This window comes from Notamacropus eugenii, chromosome 5 (genome assembly GCF_028372415.1).
Source record: "Notamacropus eugenii isolate mMacEug1 chromosome 5, mMacEug1.pri_v2, whole genome shotgun sequence".
Taxonomy (NCBI): domain Eukaryota; kingdom Metazoa; phylum Chordata; class Mammalia; order Diprotodontia; family Macropodidae; genus Notamacropus; species Notamacropus eugenii.
In genome coordinates this window covers 155,004,838-155,028,453 of record NC_092876.1, presented here as the reverse complement: position 1 = coordinate 155,028,453, position 23,616 = coordinate 155,004,838, and the positions used below count along the sequence as shown (strand labels likewise).

The 23,616-nt window shown below is 37.1% G+C and overlaps 1 protein-coding gene and 1 pseudogene across 1 annotated transcript in view; both read right to left on the bottom strand.

Annotated features, from left to right (window-relative positions):
- Positions 1-23,616, bottom strand: part of TRPC6 (transient receptor potential cation channel subfamily C member 6) — a 182,761-nt gene that overhangs the window by 50,656 nt on the left and 108,489 nt on the right. Inside the window, exons 3-4 of the mRNA XM_072611288.1 lie at positions 2,609-2,794; positions 853-1,017 (exon numbers count right to left, since the gene is read on the bottom strand). Of these exons, the coding sequence (XP_072467389.1) occupies positions 853-1,017; positions 2,609-2,794 (351 nt within the window). The remainder of the gene's footprint in view (positions 1-852; positions 1,018-2,608; positions 2,795-23,616) is intronic.
- Positions 13,947-16,413, bottom strand: LOC140508950 (sorting nexin-7 pseudogene; annotated as a pseudogene).

Here is a 23,616-nt window from a genome sequence, read left to right as displayed (position 1 = left end):
TAAGTCCAGAAAGTCCTTAGCAGCAGGCTGCCACTTTTCACAACCTAATACTAAAGAACAGAGAAATAGTGGTGTGTCAGTTCAAGGAGTCCCCACATTGATGCAAAGGTCATTAATGTGTTCAAGTATATGATGTATGTGCATTATATAGCAAGATGGATAATAGTATATGCTCACTCACAAGTTAACAGGATTTATTGATACTCATATTCTTATCACCAAACACTGCCATATAGATGTAATGAAAAGAAATTATTTTTTAAGAAAATAATTAGAGTGAACAGGGCAATAAATTTTGTTAGGAGGGTAACAGATTGTTTCTATTAAGTATTCAACGAGAGAAAGAGAATAACAAAGAGACAAGACTGGTTTTTAAAAGTTAGAGGTAACATTTTGGAAGAAAATGAAGGCGTTTCCAAATGAGGAAAAGGACACCGTGAAGGTGAAGAAAGTTATAGTTGACCTGACATAGTTACAGTTACTGGTAAATCTGGTTAATTCTGCAACTTATTTCAATAATATAATATTTATATTTCTCTCCCCCCTGCCAAAAAAAATAGCCAGTTAGAATAATTTCAAGACAATATAAACATGAAACTTGTATGCTTTACTGGGACAAAATAGCTTGGTTAAGGAGACAGATTCTATCCTCAGTTTCTCAAAGGGTCAACATCAACAAGTAAGGTAAATTTTAAAAGTGAGAGAACGTACCTTAACAATATCCTATCAGCTATCTGTAACAGCCCCTCATTTCAACCTAATGTTTAATTAGATTTCCTACTTTTCAACTGATTTTGTCCAGTCCAATGGAATAGGTTTTTCTCCAAACTGAGATGCTTTTTACCAACTCACCTTGCTGCATGGAGCGAACCAGTAAATCAAGGCCAGAAAGGGCAAGCCGACTGCCACAGCGAGGACCACTAGAAACTTGATAGCAATTGTCTGCTGTCTTAAACCTGAGAGATTCTCATACCAGATGGAGAGAAGCTGTTGCTGGCAGTTTGGATGGGCTACAAACTGGAACAGAGGTCAAATGAAAGGAAACAATTAATGGAAAATTAACATATCCTATTTTTTTATTTAAACATATCATTTTGAGCCTTCTAGGAGGAACATTTTATCAGGGTACAAATGGAAGATGAAAAACATTCAGCTAATGAATATAAAACCAACTAGGAAGTGTTTTCAGCATGTGTTTTATCTCCTATAGTAGACCAGTATAAAAGAGAAACTGTACCCTTGCCTGGTGTTGGCTGAGACTCTCCCCAGGCAAGAAGGGAAGGGAAGCAGAAGGAGGTAAAGGAAGAAAGAGGAGTGACTCATTAAGAACGACATTACAGGAGATGATCCAAAGGTATTCATCCTAAATTAGGATTCCAAATTAGACTAGACTAGAAATAAAGCAAAATGTTTATTATCATCTAACTTTAATCCCAATTCAAATCCTAATTAGGGAAACACCTAGGACAGGATAACTGGAAATTTGATTTAGGGAGCTAAACTTAGAAGATACTTAAAGTACCTGAAGTCTTTCAGCAGCAGAGAAACCATAGTGTTTATCATCTGCTTAAGCAAGTATAATTGACTGGGACAATCTGTCTGCTCCATTCTATTCCTTCCATCACAACTGAGGTCACCTATTTATAAAGCACTTTGAATGTTAAATTAATGAAGTGTCATTAAGTATTTGCTATATGCAAGCATTTTAATTAATACTCTCATTTAATAGAGGAAAGGGCTAAGGTACAAAAAGACTAAGTGACTTAAAACTACATGGATAGTAAATCCCAATCTTCTAATCCTAAATTCAATGTTTTTTCCCACTTACACTATGAGATACGTAAAATTTAGAAAGCAACTGAAGGAAAGCTGTCATATTTTAGAAATTCATAAAGTCACAGATATTTCTAGGTTGAACGGGTTTGGGGTAGGTTGAATGAATGAACCAATCAATCACCCCAACTCACTTAAAATAACTACCTTAATCAGATGAAAACACCTAAATCGGTACCTAAATCCCTGCTGTCACTCTAAATAAGAGGGAGAACATACCTATGAGATTCAGCTGCAGTACAGACAGAAAGGCCCAGGAATCATTAGGCTCAGGTGGGTTTTTGCAGTGGTACCACTACTGAGAAGAGGGAGAGTGGGTCTAAGGATATTTGTAAATTTTAAGATTTACAGAAGACTTTAAAACCTTAGCTCATTCGAGCCTTACAATGATCCTGTATGATAGGTGCTGGTATATACATCCTTGTTTTCAGACCAAAAATTAATGATCAGAGAGTTTAAATGACTTGTCTGTGATCTCAAAGTTACTGTCAGAGACAGGATTTCAACCCATATCTCTCCTGATTCCAAGTACAGCATTCCAAGCATTGTAACATGCTGCCTCTCATTGACTTTCCCCATTGATTAAATGCTGTCCATTTAAGTATTGGGGATAAAGAGAATTCTACATGTTAGACATAGTGGCATGGAATTGTGGGTTTTGTTTTTGTTTTTTGGAGGATATAATGTTTAAGCGATCAATGCATCACCTCTGTTCAGCATCAGTAAAAGTACAAGAAAAAAGAAAAAGAAAACTGGGCTATATGCCTGAGCTTACTTTTTTGACTTCATATTTAATAGCAAGTTTTAAACGACTAAGGCTCGGACGCCCATGGTCTCCATTATTAGGGTTCACTTCAACATCCCCATTCAGAATGGCCTCCACTTCTTCTGTATTTCTGCAAAGATCAAGAAGTCCGACAACAAAATCTTTGCACTGCATTGACAATCTTTTGTAGTCATTCTAGGAAAAGGAGACATAATAACAGAGCTGATTTTACAACTTTAGACTCAAGGAGAAAATCTTCTTGGACCAGTAAGTTTTATCAAGAACTTCAGAGAAAAAAACATATTGCTTCAACATTCTTTAATATTTCTTACTATTCTGCTAAATTAGGATGGCAAAGCATAAAACTTTACTATCATACTATCATCATAAAAAAGGAAATTTCACCAACATCTGTGTGGAATTTGGATGTATTCTAGGTTATCAAAAGTAAACCATCAAAATCACTAGTCAATAGCAGGGAAAAATAACAATTTGTATTCAAACCCTTTTTCTGGCATTCTGTAAGTACTGTTATATGAGTTATCTATTTTTTTCACATCTCTGTTGTACACCTTTGACAAATTCCTAGAATAGCAACATTTCTCCTGTGCTGTTATTATTACTACTACCACCACCAATATCAACTCATGTTATTTTTAGTTCATTCTGGTTACAAAGCACCTAACACAAATGATCTCATTCAATTCTCACAACAAAACTGAGAGATAAACAATGCAAGTATTTTAATTATCACTCCCATTATACAGAAGAGAGTGCTAAGGCACAGAAAGGCTAAGTGACTTAAAGCTACATGAAAAGTAAATGGCAGAATAAGAACTCAAATCCCAGTCTTCTGATCTCAGATTCAATGCTTTTTTCCACTTACACTATGAGATATGTACGATTTGGAACTAGCTTATTATTAAAGATTCATAAAATCATAGATTTTCATAGTTGAAAGCATGGGGGTAGGTTGAATGAATAAACCAATCAATCGCTCCAACTCACTGAAAAGAACTACTTTAATCAGATGAGAACATGTGTAATGAATACATTGACCAGGCATTAAATAAGGTATGAAAAGTCTTTAATTAATTGAGCATCAGTGAAAACCATTTGATGAAACAGAATGACCTCATACAGAAAGCGTATTAAGATTGGCTGAAGAGACTCAGGCAATTCCTCAAACCTGTGGGTTTTTTATAAGGTAACAAATTAGTCAGTCTTAGTGGTGGAAACAATTCTAATCAGAGAGTATTTGGGGTGGGACTACAGTGGGGTTGCAGGAGGAGAAAGCCTTTCTCTCCTTCAGATCCCTTTGGCCCAAAATTGACCTTGTGAACTTCAAGAGATTGAATGATTTTGGACTTCTGATTGAGTGTCCTTGAGTGAAAGGTTTTGCATCAGGTGTTGATGACAAACTAGACACTCAGAAGAAAAGCTTATTAAGGACTCTACCAGGAGCTCAGCAGAATGCTACATCCTATTGAAAGGGAACTTTATGAAGAGCCCAAGAAGGGAGAAAAAAGTATTGGCAAAAGGCATGATGAGTCACCCCTTTGTCAAATGTGCTCAGAGACAGATTACTATTGCAATGGATATAGTGCTGGTCACAGATTCAAGAAGATTTGTATTCAAATTCAGCTTCAGGCAATGACTAAATGTGTGGGTAAGTCACCTCTAAGTACGTCAGTTTTCTCATCTGTAAATAGGAATGACAGTTACCCCTGGCTTCCAGGGTTGTTCTTAGGATAAAATGAGATAATATTTTAAAAGCACTTGAGCCACTTTCTCCCAGGATGATATGTGTATTTGTGGGGAAAGTATGTCCCAGGCTTAGTAGTGGGGAGATGTACTATATCTCCTTAGTAAATGCTTGTTTCTAAAAGCTATGTCAGACAGCCTAGTTGCTATCAACTATGACAAATCTATAATCCTGTGACCTGATCATTTATGGAGAGGGAGAGAGTGCTGATAGGGATTTATGATATAATATTGTATTAGAACGCACACACCCCTATGAAACTATCACTTCCTCACTCCTGAAAGTTATGCCTCACTTCTGAAGGGATTATAGGATAAACCAATATACAATCACCATTGATTAGAAACTTTTTCTCAGGAATAGAGAAGCCTGAGGGAACAAAATGGGTAGTGGAGTAATAAATAAGGGGCAGCAAGGTGGTGCAGTAGATAGAGTGAAAGCCCTGGAGTCAGGAGGACCTGAGTTCAAATCTAGTCTCAGACACTTACTGAGTGGGTGACCCTAGGAAAGTCACTTAACACTGTTTGCCTCAGTTTTCTCATCTGTCCAATGACTTAGAGAAGGAAATGATAAACAGTTCCAGTATCTTTGCCAAGAAAATCCCCAAATCAGATCATGGAAAATTTGGACGCAGCTAATTGACAAAGCAACAACAAGGAATAGTGGAGAGTTTGAACTGCCAGAATAACTAGGAGGAAAAGATCTGTAAAGGGGATTTTCCCTTTTAGTTACTTCCCTCACGTATATCACCCATCCAATTTATATTATTTTTACCTTCCCTATGGACTTTAGGAATAAGATATTTGCCTATGATCATTTTTCTAAGAAGACTTTTGAGTATGCACTTTTCTTGAGAAGGGCAGCATGGGAAAGATCCTCTTTTCTGATGTTCTGGGTCTATTAAGCTACATTTCCACATTCATAGATGGTAAAGGGATTTTTGGTCAAGGAACTTTCCAAATTTCATAACCAGTTTCTCTATCCAATCAAACTGAGGCTGAGGCAGCAAGCTGTGGTCCATAGACAGCTTACCAAAAACAAAGAAAGACCTGGACTCAAGCCCTGCCTCTGACACACACAGACTATGGGCAAGTCACTTAACCCCTCAATGCCACAGACAATTCTTTAAGACTATTAAGATGCTAGAGTGGAGCCAAGGTGGCAGAGTAAAAGCAGGGACTTGTTCCAGCTCTCCCCTCAAACCCATTAAAAAACCTGCAAAAAATGACTCTAAACAAATTCTAGAGCATCAGAAGCTACAAAATGACAGGCTGAAGCAAATTTCTAGTCCAAGACAATCTGGAAAGTCGACAGGAAAGACCTATCACACAAGACTGGGAGTGGAGCACAGTTCAGCATGTGCCACTCCAGTACAGACAGCATGAGCAGGACTTAGGGGACTGAATCACTAGCAGCTGCTGTGGATTCCAGACTTCCCAACCCATAAATCTAAAGACAGCTTCAAAGGTCAGTGGGAAGGGTCTCTCACCTGACTGAGAGGGGCCACAGTCCCAGCCCCAGCCCCTGCCCCAGTCCAAGGGCAGATGCAGCCACTGCTGAAGTGGAGGCTGCTTCTGGAGCCCTCCACTTAACAAAGCTCAAAAGTCAATTGATTGGCTGGGAAAATAAGCAAATGGGAGAAAAAGAAACAGATTATACTTTCCCAGTGAAGAGGTATTTTCTTACATCATTGGTGACAAGGAAGATCAAAACATACAGCCAAAAAAAGACAACAAAGCCAAAGATCCTGCATCCAAACCCTCCAAGAAAAATATGAATTGGTCCTAGGTCATGGAAGAGCTAAAAAGGATTTTGAATATCAAGTAAGAGAAGTGGAGGAAAAATTGGAAAGAGAAATGAGAGTGATGCAAGAAAATCATGAAAAAGGAGTCAACAGCTTGCTAAAGGAACCCCTCCCCCACAAATGCTAAAGAAAATAACAGCTTTAAAATTAGTATAATCCAAAGGACAAAAGAGGTCCAAAAACCAAAGAGGAGAAGAATGCCATAAAAGCAGAATAGACCAAATAGAAAAAGAGGTCCCAAAGTTCTCTGAAGAAAATAATTCCTTAAAGATTAGAATGGAGTAAATGGAAGCTAATTACTTTTAGAGAAATCAAGAAATGATAAAACAAAACCAAAAGAATGAAAAAAATAGAAGTCAATGTGAAGTATCTCATCGGAAAAATAACTGACCTGGAAAATGGATCCAGGAGAGATAATTTAAAAATTATTGGACTACCTAAAAGCCATGATAAAAAAAGAGCCTAGACATCATCTTTCAAGGAATTATCAAGGAAAACTTCCCTGATATTCTAGAACCAAAGGGTAAAATAGAAATGGAAAGAATCCACAGATCATCTCCTGAAAGAGATCCCCAAAGGAAAATTCATAGGAATATTGTAGCATAATTCCAGAGTTCCCAGGTCAAGGAGAAAATATTACAAGCAGTCAGAAAGAAACAATTCAAGTGTTGTGAAAACATGATCAGGATAACACAGGACTTAGCAGCTTCTACATTAAGGGATCAGAGGGCTTGGAATATGATATTCCAGAGCTCAAAGAAGATAGGATTAAAACCAAGAATCACCTACTTAGCAAAACTGAGTATAATACTTCAGAGGAAAAAATGGAATTTAAATGAAATAGAGGACTTCCAAGTACTCATATTGAAAAGACCAGAACTGAATAGAAAATTTGACTTTCAAATACAAGAATCAAAAGAAACATGAAAAGGTAAGAAGAAAAAGAAACCATAAGGGACTTATTAAAGTTGAACTGTTTACATTCCTACATGGTAAGATGACATTTTAACTCGTTAGACCTTTGTCAGTATTAGGACAGTTGAAGGGAATGTGTGTATGTGTGTGTGTGTGTGTGTGTGTGTGCGTGTGTGTGTGCGTGTATTATACATACATACATATAGAGAGACAGAGACAGAGACAGAGAGACAGAAGGCACAGGGTGACCTGAATATAAAGGGATGGTATCTAAAAGAGAAAATTAATAATAGAAAGGAATGTGCTAGTAGAAAGAGAAAGGGAGAGGTAGAACATAATAAAACATCCCACATAAAAGCATCAAGAAAAAATTTTTACAATAGAGGGGAAGAAGGGGAAGGCTAGAGGGAATAACTGAGCCTTCCTGTCATGTGATTTGGCTTCAGGAAGGAATAACATACATACTCAACTGAGTATGGAAGTTTATCCTACCTTACAGGAAAGCAGGAGGGAAGGGGATAACAGAGGGGGGATAATGAAGGGAAGGTAGATTGGAGGAAGGGGTAATCAGACTCTTTGGTAGAGGGACAGGTCAAAGGAGAGAAGTGAATAAAGGAAGGATGGGACAGGATAGAGGCAAATATAGTGAGTCTTCCACAGTATGGTAGTTGTGGAACTGTTTTGCATAACCACACATGTATAACCTTTATCAAATTGCTTGCTTTCTCAATGAGGGTGGGTAGGGAGGCGGGAAGAGAGAAAATGTGGAACTCAAAGCTTTAAAAATGAATGTTAGAGGTTGTTAGAGGTTGGGGAGGAGAGAAGAGAGAAAATGTCAAACTCAAAGCTTTAAAAATGAATGTTAGAGGTTGTTTTTACATGCAACTAGGAAATAAGATATATACGCAATGGAGTATGGAAATCTTTCTTATCCTACAGGAAAATAGAAGGGAAGGGAATGTGGGGGAGGCTGATAGAAGGGAGGGCAGATTACAGGAAAGACCAATCAGAATACATGCTTGGGGTGGGGGTAGGGGGAGATGGGGAGAAAATTTGAAATTCAAAATTTTGTGAAAGGGAATGTTGAAAACTGAAAATAAAATTATATTAAAAAGACTATTAAGATGTTGATCTGTAAAAGAAAATGGAAAAAAATAATAGTACTTCTCCTTGAATGCCTACATTCTTTTTTTCTGAAAGAGTTGCCTAACCATTGTACTCCCTCTCTTATTGCTTTAACAAATTTCATTAGTATTTCCGTGTATGCCTTAATAAAATGTTCTTGTGCTTGTAATCCATCATGGCTTTCAGCTAGATATGAGGGGAGAATATTCTAGTTATTTCAAAAGATCTTATATAAAAAGAAAATTAATTAATTCACACTAATTACATAGATACAAAAACATTGCCAATCTTCATTGGCAGCTTGTTAATTAAATAAAAATAACTATAATAAAATTTTTAAAAACCTGAAAGTTAAAGCAATCTCCACTTATAAATCCTGACAATCAAAATGGCATTATTCCTGGGAATAGATTTTTTTTTCTGATTTGTTTTCTAGGATCTGACCTTGTTCAATTCTGCAGTGTTACTGCCAGGAACTTCTCACAGCTACAGAACATGTCAAGAAAAATAATACTTGAGTGGGAAAAAGGCCAGTTTCTTATTCCCAAGAACATTGCTTTTAAAATAAATCACACCTGGAATGGCTGTGTGTTCCCATGATAGGTCAAGTTATGACAGACTGAATGCAGTTACAAACCCATATATAAATGGCTGTCCTAGTGGGAGACCAGTCTCTGCCTCTACTGTTATGAATCAGAATGCCCTCTTTATGAGGGTGATTACTTTTGGACATAGGATAATAATAACAGGGAAGACTACTGGGCATAGCGTCAGGTCCCCTTTAACTATCAAATGAAATCAAGGTTTGCAAAGTACTTTCTATGTAGAATTTTGTGTGTGTTCATCTTTCGTTGCCAAAGAGGACCATGCCATCAGAGAAATGATGACATGACTTGCACTTGACTTTGTTTTGAGTGAAGGAGGGCTGTGCAGGTCACCAGCCTCATCTCTCCTCCACAGCCATCTAAATCCAGTGACCAGATATTCATCAGAATGACTGGAGATGACCCAGGATGAGGCAATTGGGGTTAAGTGACTTGCCCAAGGTCACACAGCTAGTGAGTGTCACGTGTCTGAGATGAGATTTGAACTCAGGTCCTCCTGACTTCTACACTGGTGCTCTATCCATTGCACCACCTAGCTGCCCCTAGGATCTTGTGATCATAACTGAAAGTAACCTTAGGTTCTGAAACTTGTTGGTATTTTATGATGTAAAGCTGGAATGGAATGTTATGGCTTTTGAGGACCAAGTGAGATACCATATCATAGCACTTTGTAAACCTTAAAATGTTGTACAAATGATTCTGTTGTTTTGGAAATCTGCCTAATTTAATTTAACAATGTTGATCATTATGAGTCATATTCATATACCGCAGGTCCCTACTACCTCATGTGTCCACCTCCAAAGGGTTTCCTAGTTGACTGAGATCTGATCTCCTAGACCATGATCTCCTAGACCATGTAGCATCTAACTTCTAATCATTACCTCCTTTCTCTCTCCATTTTTTCCTCTATCATTCCTTCTCTATGTTCCTTTTACCTTCTTGTCAGTCATTAAGTTTTATCCTAGGAAATGTGGTCTTAAATGATAGTCAAAGTATTATTGAGGACAAGGGAATGAGGAAGGAGGGACAATGCAGAAGGAGAAGTAGGAGGAAACTAGTAATACATAAGGATGACTTGAGAAAGTTTTGATTTAGACCTTTGAGGATGACATGGATTTTAAAGATCATTTCATCCAAAATTTCATTTTATAGTTAAAGGAGACCTTACTCGATACCCATTAGGTGTTTCCAAACAGGTTATCAGGAAACTGATATGTTTTCTTTTTTCAAATTTTAATTTTTTTTGTTTTTATATAACCTGCATTTCCCTGTATAGCCTACTCAGTCCCCTTTCTCAGAAAGCCATCTTTGATAACAAAACAGTTTGAGAAAACTAACTAAAATATCTATCAAGTTTGACATTCATATAGTACTACAAATCTGTTTTCCCATCCCTGCAAAGAAGAGAATAAGAGTTAGGTCATGCAGCTTCATGGAATTACAAAAATTTCAGAGTTGGAAGGGACTTCCAAGTCCATTGAGTCCAATGCATACTTGAAGAATTCCCTCTTCAACATCTCCAAAAAATAGTCATATGGCCTTTGCTTAAAGACCTCCAGGAATTACAGGATAATTGAGGTTTGTGGCCTTCAATGCAGAAATTTCCTTACTAGTGATTTCAAATGGTGGGCCTAGTGTTTTATGTTCTAGCTACACAGAGGGAAAAAAAAATATGGTAATCATGTTCTACTTAATTTTCTCTTCTTCCCAGCCAGTATCACTATGTCAGTCGAAGATCGACTAAACAGATTTTAGAAGAGCTTTCAGTTCCATCTCTCAACCCTGGTTTTGACAATATTAACAACTACCAGAAGCACTAGTGTAAAGTCACTGGTCTCATGTAATATGGACACCACAGAGAAGAACAAATGATAAATTCTTTTGGTCCCAAAGTGTGCTTCCCGTATCTACAGATCACAGAATGGTATTTGGGGCTTTTTTTTCTCTGAAAGGAAAGCTAGCAAAGTGACTACTAGGTTACTTTGAATCATAGAATTTCAAAAATGGAAGGAATGTGATATGGCCCTGTGTTCCTAAATTTGTGGTCTGTGGATCCCTTGTGTCTCATGAAGCTATCCAAGGGATTCTGATCATTCACTGTGATGACAGACAAACACACACAATAAAACCATTCAATTTTCTATCTGTCAATTGGACCCAGTGTGTCTGTTCCTTTGACATGGAGAACCAGAATCACATTACCGTGCAGTTTGAGTTGGAAGGACCTCAACAGTCACCTAGCTCAAACTGAAAATGAAGCAATCTAGAGAATCCAGAGACTGGTTGAAATATATGTTACACTTGTATTTCATTTTTGGTTTATCTCAGTAAAGAGCTTATAAAATAACCAGTGTATATTTATTATGGGATTCTGCATTTACAACTAGAAGGAACAATTGGAAGATTTTTTGTTCAAATCCTTTGCTTTGAAGTCAAGGAATCTGAGGCCCAGAGAAAATAGGTGACTTGACCAAAGGTATGTAGGTATTAAGTAGCACAGCTGAAGAAATTCAGTCAGGTCCCATATGTAGTTCCAAGTTTAGCACCATTTTCATTGTGCCATGCTGCTCTGGATGACTTATCACAGCACACAATTAATACAAGACAGTATTAAACATAGCCTACTCCATAAAAATCTTTGGTTGGTTGGCACTATATCACCAAAGGTTAGGCAAAAAGTCCTTAGGTATGCTCAAGGCTTATCTTCAGATGGTTCTTCCAGATGAAGGTGGACACTATTCATAGCAGGTGATATATTTTTTCTTTCTTTTGTTAGTTTTATTTATTTTTAAAAAATTTATTTGTTTTCAACATTCATTTCCACAAAATTTTGAGTTCCAAATTTTCTCCCCATCTCTGCCCTCCCCCATGCCAAAATGCCAAGCATTCTAATTATCCCTGCCACCAATCTGCCCTCCCTTCTAACATCCCTCCCTTCCCCATCCCCATTTTCTCTTTTGTCCTGTAGGGCAAGATAAATTTCTATACACTATTATCTGTATTTCTTGTTTCTCACTTGTATCCAAGAACAATACTCAACAGTTGTTCTAAAACTTTGAATTCCAATTCCTCTTTCTTCCTCCCTCCCCACCCATCCCCACTGAGAAGGCAATAGGCTATATATATATAGTTTTGCAAATGATTTCCATAACAGTCATGTTGTGGAAGACTAACTATGTTTCCCTCTATCCTATCCTGCCCCCCATTTCTTCTATTCTCTCTTTTGACCTTGTCCCTCCCCAAGAGTGTTGACTTCTAATTGCTCTCTCCTCCCATTGCCCTCCCTTTCATCATCCCCCCCACTCTGCTTATCCCCTTCTTCCCCACTTTCCCGTATTGCAAGATAGGTTTTCATACCCAAAATGAGTGTGCATTTTATTCCTTCCTTGAGTCAAACGTGATGAGAGTAAGCTTCACGTTTTCCCTCTCACCTCCCCCTTTCTCCCCTCCATTGAAAAGTCTTTTTCTTGCCTCTTTTATGAAAGATAATTTGCCCCATTACATTTCTCTCTTTCTCCTCCCAATATATTCCTCTCTCACCCCTTAATTTCATTTTTTTTAAATATGATCCCTTCCTATTCAACTCACTCTGTGCTCTCTGTCTCTCTCTCTCTCTGTGTGTGTGTGTATGTGTGTGTGTTTATGTGTGTATGTATGTGTGTGTGCGTGTGTGTGTTTATGTAATCCCACCAACTACCCAGATACTGAAAAAAGTTTCAAGAGTTACAAATATTGTATTTCCATGTAGGAATGTAAACAGTTCAACTTTAGTAAGTCCCTTATGATTTCTCTTTCCTGTTTACCTTTTCATGCTTCTCTTGATTCTTGTGTTTGAAAGACAAATTTCCTTTCAGCCCTGGTCTTTTCCCCAAGAATGCTTAAAAGTCCTCTATTTCATTGAATGACCATTTATTCCCCTGAAGTATTATACTCAGTTTTGCTGAGTTTTGCTTCTGGAATATCATATTCCAAGCCCTTTGATCCCTTAATGTAGAAGCTGCTAGGTCTTTTGTTATCCTAATTGTATTTTCACAATACTTGAATTAATTCTTTCTAACTGCTTGCAATACCAGATCAATCTCCTTGACCTGGTAACTCTGGAATTTGGCTACAGTGTTCCTAGGAGTTTCTCTTTTAGAATCTCTTGCAGGAGGTGATTGGTAGATTCTTTCAACATTTATGTTGCCCTCTGGTTCTAGGATATCAGGGCAGTTTTCCTTGATAATTTTACGAAAGATGATGTATAGGTTCTTTTTCTGGTCATGGCTTTCAGGTAGTCCCATAATTTTTAAATTGTCTCTTCTGGATTTATGTTCCAGGTCAGTTGTTTTTCCAATGAGATATTTCACATTATCTTCCATTTTTTCATTCTTTTGGTTTTGTTTTATAATTTCTTGGTTTCTCAAAAAGTCATTAGCCTCCATCTGTTCCATTCTAATTTTGAGTGAACTATTTTCTTCAGTGAGCTTTTGAACCTCCTTTTCCATTTGGCTAATTCTGGTTTTTAAAGCATTCTTCTCCTCATTGGCTTTTTGAACCTCTTTTGTCACTTGAGTTAGCCTATTTTTAATGGTGTTATTTTCTTCAGCATTTTTTGGGTCTCCTTTGGCAAGTTCTTGACTCGCTTTTCATGATTTTCTTGCATCTCTCTCATTTCTCTTCCTAATTTTTCCTCCACCTCTCTAACTTGATTTTCAAAATCCTTTTTGAGCTTTTCCATGGTGTGAGACCACTGAATATTTATTTTGGATGTTTGGGATATAGAAGCCTTGCCTTTTAGTCTTTCCCTGATGGTAAGCATTGCTCTTCCTCATCCAAAAAGGAGGAGAAGATATCTGTTCACCAAGAAAAAATAATCTTATTTTTTTCCTCTCTTTTGGAAATTTTCCCAACCAGTTACTTGACTTTTTGGTCCTTTGTCAAGAGTAGGGTATACTCTTGGGATCTGTAAGATCTGAGTTCCTCCATGGTGGCACAATCAAGTGTGTACACTGGTCTGGGAGCAACAAGAAACTTTTGTGCCCAGAATCTGTGATTAATAGAGTTTCCTCTCCATAGCTACCTGACCTGCAATTCCAGCAAGCCGCATTGGGGGCTGAGATTCAGGTAATCTGCTCAATTCCCCCAGGAGCATTAGGTGGAGGCAGGGCCACCAGTCAGGGCTGAGGTAAAGATCAGCTGCTCAGTTCCCCCAGGGGTTTTACCATCCAACAATGGATGTGGGCTGCTGTGGGAGCTGCCGTTGTCCAATATGACCTCCGTTGCTATGCCTGAGGCTGGTGCTGTGGGAAGACCCTGCTCCATTCTTGGCCAGCTGAAAAAAACTCTCTCACGGACCTTTGGCACCTGTGGGTTGAGGGATCTGCAAACTGCCACTACTGCAGCTGGGGATTCCTCCCCTGAGGCCAGCTTGGGTCCTCCTCCCTGTATGGTGCTGCATGGCTGAGGCTGGGCTGGGCTCCACTCTGCATCTGGGGCAACAGACCTTTCCCATTGGCCTTTCAGGTCACACTGGGCTGGAAATCTCCTCCACTTTGTTTTTCTGTGACTTCTGCTGCTCTAGAATTTGTTGAGAGCCTTTCTTTACAGGCATTTTATGGGCTGTGGGGGAAGAACTAGTGCATATTCATCTTTCTACTCCACCATCTTGGCTCTGTGCCTGATATCTTTCTTAACTGTATCTGCAAATGCTAACTTGATATCATTTTGCATGTTTTCCATGCCACTTTCAGAGCATTATTAGCACATTCTGCCTTACCTTCTAATTCTCCAATTTCTTCTGTAAGCAACACCTTTTCAGCAATTTTGCGGGTCAAAGCTTCAACTCTGGAATCCTGCTCTACTTGAATTTTGTCTCTTCTTTTCATAACTCCCATTAATATTTCACTATAAAGAACATATTCATATACAGTTGGAAGCAGTGTCTCTCAAAGATCAAATATTCATCTTTCAGTGGCTTTATAACACTTATAAATTCAGCTGGCCACATCTTTCAGGGAGTCAACCAGATCATTTTCTGATATACCACCAGGTGTAGATTGGTCCATATTCCTTCATTTCTTCAAAATACTCCTTTTCTTTCCTGTGAATTCTCTCAGATATTTTGTCTATTAAGTTTATCTCCTGACTAAATGTTCCCACGTAATCATTCATTTCAATGAACTTATCTGGGCAGTTTTTTAACTGCTCTCACTGAGGGTGCTACATTTCTCACTGTCTGCCCCATCATGTTAAGCAATCCATGACCTTGTCTCTTGTGAGAAGAGAGTTTCCAGCTTGTGCAGTAAAAAAAAACTTTGAAGTCTTCATTAAAAGTTAAAGTTGAGTGATCAGCAATTCAATTGAAGAATTTATGCAGTGCCTTTCCTTGAGTCTCAATGAAGTCATCATTAAACCATTCCATCATTTCCTTATGAATTTTTCTGGCAAAGGAGGAATAATGAGGATGAGATGTACTTTTTCAAGTTTTCCCTTTAACCAAAGAAAATCTTGATAATGTCCTCAATCTTCAAATTCACTAGAATTAAATTCATCCCCAGATGTCTTAGTTGTAACTGTGTAGGTGATGAAAGTTTCAATTGTAGTAATATGGTTTTGGAGATCATCAACTTGTAAGGAAAAGATCCTTCAAATGTGTCTCATCTTCAAACTTGTATTGGTTTATCATGGATAAAGTGGATGTTGGCATCAAAGGACTAAAATAATTCATGTACATCAGGGAGGAATCCTCAACTTCATCTAGGTCTAGCATTTTAAGTTGCAGCAGGACTGTAGCACCACAGATCCACAGGGGCTATTCCAGGTGTTGCTACCTGCCCTGTCACTGCCCTACATGAGAAAATTGGGGAGAAGGACTATGATACCCAGTTCTCACCATCCATCCCATCTGTGTGTATGGTAACATGTGTTTTATGAGATGTAATAATGGGCTTTTTTCCATAAATCTTTTCTTCTACATTGATTCTGAAAATCCCCAAGAGCAAGAAATTCATCTACTTATAGTCATTAGTGACAAAATAGCACAATATAGTTATGATAGAGCACTGGTCTTAGTCAAGGAGAGCTAGAGCCTGGGTAAATCACTTAATCTCTCAGTGCCCTGGTAACATTAGTAGACAGATTATATATCTGCATTGGTAGAAGAAATTTCCTTGCTCCCTATAACAACAAAAATCATGTCTACACAACAATAATAAAAGAAAATGGCAACAAGATATGACACAATTTGCAGTATTAGAATGTCAACAATAACAGAAATAATAATAGTGCTTTATATTTTACAGTGACTTCCTTTATTACTCTCTCAAAGCAGACTTTTGATAAATGTTAACTGATCCAAAGGCTACTTTGCCCTGGAGTAAATTCTACAGAAATAAATTGGTAAATCAAAGTGTAGCCCATCCTGCTGCATAGAGTTCAATTACACAGCTGCTAATCAGACAGCTGCTCCAAAAGTGTAAACAGGGTCACCAAGAAAAGCCATGTCTGCATAACCCCATCTGTCTGTTTTTACCACGATAGGCAAAGTCAGCTAACTCTGCGGCATGTCACAACCTCAAGAGCTATCTGAAGCTAGTTTTCAAAAAGGAAACACTGAAAGGCCCACTCCCAATGAGTAGCTTCTTGATATGGAACCCTGAAAAAACTAAACATATTTTGTTTCTCATGGAGAATGTCAATTGTCTGATGGAAAATGTAAATTATATAATCTACTGATTCTTTTTTTAAAGTAATACAGTTACAAAGATGACTCTGATCTCTGGAATTTCACTACCTCAAGGTAGAATGCTGTAAATTTTGCAAAGTCTAGGATAATCTCAAAAGAGATTAAAAAAAAGTGCCTGTAAATATAAGAACATTTTAGCAGCTCTTTGTGGTAGCCTCAAAACTAGGACCTAAGGGGGTCTCATCTATTGAAGAATGATTGAACAAATTATGATTTGTGAATAGAGTAAAATATTGCTATAATATAAGAAATCATGAAATGAATAATTTCAGAGGAAATCTTTATGAATTGGTGGAGAGTGAAGAGAGTAGAATGAGGAGAACAATTTATACCATAAACAATATCATGAGCAAAAGAACTTTGAAAGACTTTACAAGTCTGAATAATGCAATGATAAGTCAGGAGGACTGAATATGAAACATAGGGCCCATTCCAATCAGAAAGGTAATGTACTTAAAACGCAGAATGAGAAATGTATTGTTGGACATAACCTGTGAAGTAATTTGTTTGACTGGATTATGCATATATTTTATGAGGGCTTTTGTTTTCTTTTTTTTATTATTTGATTGTGGAGAAGTAATGAGGAGAGATGATAAATATTTATAGAAATAAATAAGTTAATAAAGGAAAAACAATAGAGGCTTTTTAAACATGTCTAGGATAAAACTCTGTCAGTATTTTGATTGGTCTTTATGAGTGAAGAGGCAGCCTTTGTATACTGAAATAATTTGATGTTCAGTTATTTCAGACTAAATGGTGACAGCATCCTTCAAGAAGCAACCAATACTATTAGCAACAAAAAAGTATTTTTGATTTCCTTCCTTGATTTATTTCCTGGGAAATCTATATGCAAAATTTAAATCCCCCCACCCCTGAAATTCACATGGAAATATTTAAAATGGAAACTTAGCAACCCAATTATTTATGTACAATATGAGATTTAGGGTCCTTTAAAAGGAAAATTGTGGGGTAGACCCAAGATGGCAGAGTAAAAGCAGGGACTTCCCTGAGTTCTCCCCAAAAATCCTTCAAATACCTGTAAAAATGACTCTAAACAAATTCTAGAGCTATAGAACTCAAAAAAGGACAAAGTGAAACAAATCCGCAGGCCAAGACCACCTAGAAAGTCAACAAGAAGGGTCTATACACCAGGTAGGAAGTGGAGCACAGTCCGGTACAGGCCCTACCAGCACAGACCTCAAGGAACTGAATCATTGGCAGCTGTGGCAGTTTTCAAACTTCTCAACCCACAAATTCCCAAAAGGTCAGTGGGAAAATGCTGTGAGATCTGGGTGAAAGAGAATCATGGTCTGGCCAGTCTGACCCCAGCTCCAGGGCAGTAGGGGTGGCAGTGGTGGCGGTAGCAGCAACAGCAGCAGTGGTAGCTGCAGTAGCAGCAGCAGAAGCAGCGGCTGCTTCTGCAGCTCTGGGCCCACAGACTGTGGGGCATCAAAGTAGCTGATACAAAATCCCTGAAGCCTGGGAGAGTACACCCCCCCCCCCCACTGGAAGCAGATACCTACCTTGAAAAAGAGTTAGAAAGTCAAGTATTTGGCTGGGAAGATAAGTAAATATTTTCAAAGAACTCAGACTATAGAATCTTACTTTGGTGACAAAGAAGATCAAAATATACAACCAGAAGAAAACCAAGTCAAAGTTCCTACATCAAAAGCCCCCAAGAAAAATATAAATTGGTCTAAGGCCCTGGAAGAGCTCAAAGAGGATTTTTAAAACCAAGTAGGAGAAGTAGAGGAAAAATTGGAAAGAGAAATGAGAGTGATGATAGAAAATCATGCAAACTGAGTCAACAGCTTGCTAAAAATAAACCCCTCAAAATACTGAAGAAACTAACTCCTTCAAAAATAGACTAATCCATATGATAAAAGAGATCAAAAAGCCAGGGAGAAGAAGAATGCTTTAGAAAGCAGAATTTGCCAAATGAAAATGGAGGTCCAAAAGCTCACTGAAGAAAATGTTTCCTTCAAAATTAGAATGGAGCAAATGGAAGCTAATGACTATATGAGAAATCAAGAAATTATAAAACAAAACCAAAAGAATGAAAAAGTAGAAGGCAATGTGAAATATCTCATTGGAAAAACCACTGACTTGGAAAAGAGATCCAGGAGAGATAATTTAGAAAATTATTGGACTACCTGAAAGCCTTAATCAAAAGAGAACCTAGACATCATCTTTCATGAAACTGTCAAGGAAAATGGCCCTGATAGCTAAAACCAGAGGAAATGGAAAGAATTCACTGATTGCCTCTGGAAGGATATCCTGAAAGGAAAATTCCTAGGAATATTATAACCAAATTCCAGAGCTTCCAGGTCAAGAAGAAAATATTGCAAACAGCCAGAAAGAAACAAAAAATTAGGCATGCAATGAAGTAGAGGACCTTCAAGCATTCTTGATGAAAAGACCAGAGGTGAATAGGAAAGTTGACTTTCAAATATACAAGAATCAAGAGAAGCATGAAAAGGTAAATAGGAAAAAAAATCATAAGAGACTTATTAAAGTTGAACTGTTTACATTCCTACATGGAAAGATGATATCTGTAACTCATGAGACCTTTCTCAGCATTACAGTAGCTGGAGGAAATAAAGAGATAGATAGACAGAAAGACAGACAGACAGACAGATAGATAGATAGATAGACAGATAGAACAGGATGAGCTGAATATAGATGGATGTTATCTAATAAAATAAAATTAATGTGTCAGAGAAGAATATATTGGGAGGAGAAAGAGAGAGATAAAATGGCATAAATTATCTCACTTAAAAGACATAAGGAAAAGGTATTACAATGGAGGGGAAGAAGGGACAGGTGAAAAGGAATGAGTGAACCTTACTCTCATTGGATTGGGCTTAAGGAGGAAATAACATACACACTCAGTTGGGTATCTTACCCTACAGGAAAGTGGGGGGAAGGGGATGGGAGAGGATGATAGAAGGGACGACAGATTGATGGAGGGGGTAGTCAAAAGCAAGCACCTTTTTTCTTTTTTTAATTTAATTTATTTTCGGTTTTCAACATTCACTTCCACAAAATTTAAAATTTCAATTTTTTTCCTGATCTCCCTCCTCCCCCATCCCTGGACAGCATGTATTCTGATTACTCTTTCCTCCAATCTACCCTCCTTTCTATCACCCTGCAACCCCAAAAGAAAACACTTTTGAAAAGGGACAGAGTGAAAGAAGAAAATAGAATAATGGAAGGGAGGCAGGATAGAATGAAGGGAAACAGTCTTTCACAACATGATTATTATGAAAGTGTTTTGTATAGCTACACATTTATACTTTATATTAAGTTGCTTGCCTTCTCAATGAGGGTGTGTGGGGAGGGAGGAAGGGAAAGAATTTGGAACTCAAAGTTTTAAAAACAAATGCTAAAAAATTGTTTTTAACATGCAACTGGGAAATAAGATATACAAGAAATAGAGAATAGAAATCTATCTTGTCCTTCAAGAAAGTAAAGGGGATGGGGGGGGTGATAAAAAGGAGGGAAGACTAGAGTAAGGAGTAATCAGAATGTATACCATCTTGGGGTGGGGATAGGTGAGAGATGGGGAGAAAATTTGGAACTCAAAATCTTGTGGAAATGAATATAGAAAACTAAAGATTAATTAATTAATTAATTTAAAAGATAAAAAAATAAAAAGAAAATTGATAAGAACTCACTGTTTGACAAAAAAAAACTGCTGGGAAAACTAGAAAATAATGTGGCAGAAACTGGGCACAGACCAACATCTGACACCATATACCAGAATAAAGTCCAAATGCATACATGACCTGGGTATAAATGTTGATACCATAAACAAATTAAGGGAACAAGGAATATTTTATCTATCAGATTTATGGAGAATGGAGGAATTTGAGACTAAACAAGAGACAAAAAACATTATGAAATGCAAAATGAATAATTTTGATTACATTAAATTGAAAAGTTTTTGCATAAACAAAGCTAATGAAACCAAGATTTGGAAGGAAGCAGAAAACTGAGAAAGAATTTTTACAATCAATGTCTAATAAAGGCCTCATTTCTAAAATATACAGAGACCTGAGTCAAATTTACAAGAATACAAATCATTCCCCAGTTGATAAATGGTAGGAGGATATGAACAAGCAGTTTTCAGAGGAAGAAATTAAAGTTAGCTATCGTCATATGAAAAAATGCTATAAATCACTATTGATAAGAGAGATGCAAATCAAAACAACTCTGAGATACCACATCACACCTATCAGATTGGCTAAGATGACAAAACAGGAAAATGATAAATGTTGGAGAAGATGTGAGAAAAATGAGAACAACAAGGCATTGCTGGTGGAGCTGTGAGCTGTTCTAACCATTCCAGAGAGCAATTTGGAACCATGCCCGAAGGGCTATAAAAATGTGCATACTCTTTGATCCAGCAATACTGCTTCTAAGGCTGTATCTCAAAGAGATCATAAAAATAGGGAAAGGTCCCACATGTACAAAAATATTTATAGTAACTCTTTTTATGGCAATCAAGAACTGGAAATCAAAGGGATGGCCATCAATTGGGGAATGGCTGAACAAGTTGAGGTATATGAACATAATGGCATGCTATTGTGCTATAAGAAGTGACAGACAGGAATACTTCAGAAAATCCTGTAAAGACTTATATGAACTGATGCTGAGCGAAGTGAGCAGAACCAGAAGACCATTATACACAGTAAAAACCACAATGTGTGAGAACTGTTTCTGATAGACTTCACCCTATATAGAACTACAAGGATCTAGTACTCGATGCAAAATACCATCCACTTCCAGAGAAAGAACTATGGAATTGGAATGCAGAATGAAGCAGACTATTTTCTATTTTGTTATGTTTTGATTTGGTTTGGTTTTTCTCATGATTTCTCCCATTCCATTTAATTCTTCCATGCAACATAACTAATGTGAAAAGGTGGTTATTAAGAATGTATGTGGAGAACCCATATATGCCAGGATGGGGAAGGAGAGACTAGAGAGATGAATCAAAATTTAAATCTTATGGAAGTGATTGTTGAAAACTGAAAACAAATAAATTAATTATAAAAATAATAAACAATAACAAAAATGCCCATACTGTTTGACCTAGCAATATCTCTTCTAGGGCTATATCCCAAAGATCTCATAACGATGTGAGAAACACCCATATGTACAAAACTATTTATAGTAGCTCTTTTTGTGATGGCCAAGAACAGGAAATTGAGGGGATGCCCATCAACTGGGAAATGGCTAAACATGTTGTGATATATGAATATAATGGAATACTATTGTGTTATAGGGAATGATGAGCAGGTAGAGTTCAGGAAAACCTGGAAAGACTTATATGAACTGATGCAAGGATCTAAAACATTTCCAAAGGACTTGATGCAAAATGTCATCCACATCCAGAGAAAGAACTATGGAGCTGGAACACAAAATGAAGCGGACTATTTTCTTTTTTGTAATTTTTTTTGTTATTCTCATGGTTTTTCCCATTTGTTATGATTCTTCTATGCAACATGACTGGTATGTAAATGTATTTAATAGGAATGTATGTGTAGAGATCATATAAGATTGCATGTTGTCTTGGGGAAGGATGAGGTAAGGAGGGTGAGAAAATTTAAAACTTATGGAAGTGAATGTTGAAAACTGAAAACAAATAAATTAATAAACTTGGGGGAAAAAAGAAATTAGTCATTGATGTAAAGTAAGAATAAAGACAAAGACATCGTGAGATATCCTGACTATTCTTTTCCTGTGTCTTCTTATCTGCTTAGCATCATTGGTATTGACCTTAATCTAATATTCTCTACACGCTCCTATTTGAAGCCTCTGGTGATGATTTTTGTTTGTTTGTTTTTGAATGATAGTTGTTTTCAGATATATTCCCCCACTGCCATTTAGAGAGACTTCCCTTGTAAGAAAGGAACTGGTTAAACAAAACCAATACCATTCCGTATACTTAGTCTCCCACCTTTCCAAGAAAAGGAGGAAGGTATATTCCCTTATCTTTTTTCTAGGGGCAAAGATTGGGATTGATCATTATAGATATATAGTGCTGAGCATCCTTTTAGTTGTGAGATATATACATATATAGATGTGTATGTATGTATAGATGTATATATGCATGTATGTTTGCATATACATGCATGTATATATCATATCTATAAATCATAAATATGATATATGTATCAAATATGTAAATTATGTATGATATACATATATCCACTATGTATCTATCATATATAACACATTACACTATATATGCATCATGTGTTGTATGTATTATATTGTATATATACACAATTGTGCGTGTATATTACATGCCTTGTATACACATGGTATATATGGGCATATGCATATATACATTTACACACAAGTGTGTTTATATCTATATACATACACAGGTAGCTACGTGGTATAGTGAATAGAGTGCTGGGACTGTATTCAAGAAATCCCACCTTCTGGAGTTCAAATCTGGCCTCAGACACTTATTAGCTATGTGACCAGTCATTTAATCTTGTTTGCCTAGATTCCTCATCTGTAAAATGAACTGGAGAAGGAAATGGCAAACCATTCCAATATCTTTGCCAAGAAAACCCCAAATGGGGACACAGAGTCAGACATAACTGAGAGGACTGAACAATAACTAAAACACATATATACATGATATATATTCACATATATATTTACATGTATACATATAAACATGCACACACATACATATATGATTACATAAATTTTCCTGGTTCTGTTTTCTTTACTTTGGATCAGTTCACATAAATTTTGCCATGTTTCTTTCAATTGCACTGAATTCTAAAAAGTCAAGGAACCACAGAATGGATTACTTTAAGTGTTGTAGCCTTTTAATTAACTAAATGACTGTGCTGGAATAATCTCTAAGTTCTGTGGAGATAAAAATTGTTTTTTATGGAAATTTTCTCAGGTTCAGCTTTCTCCTTGCCTATAAAATGTCAATTGAAGATTGAATGACAAAAAAACAAGACAACTGAAAAGTCCCTCCTGTTCTTATTAAGGTGTGTTCATTCAATTTGGGGAGTGTGCATCTTTTCTTCTACTGTGTGC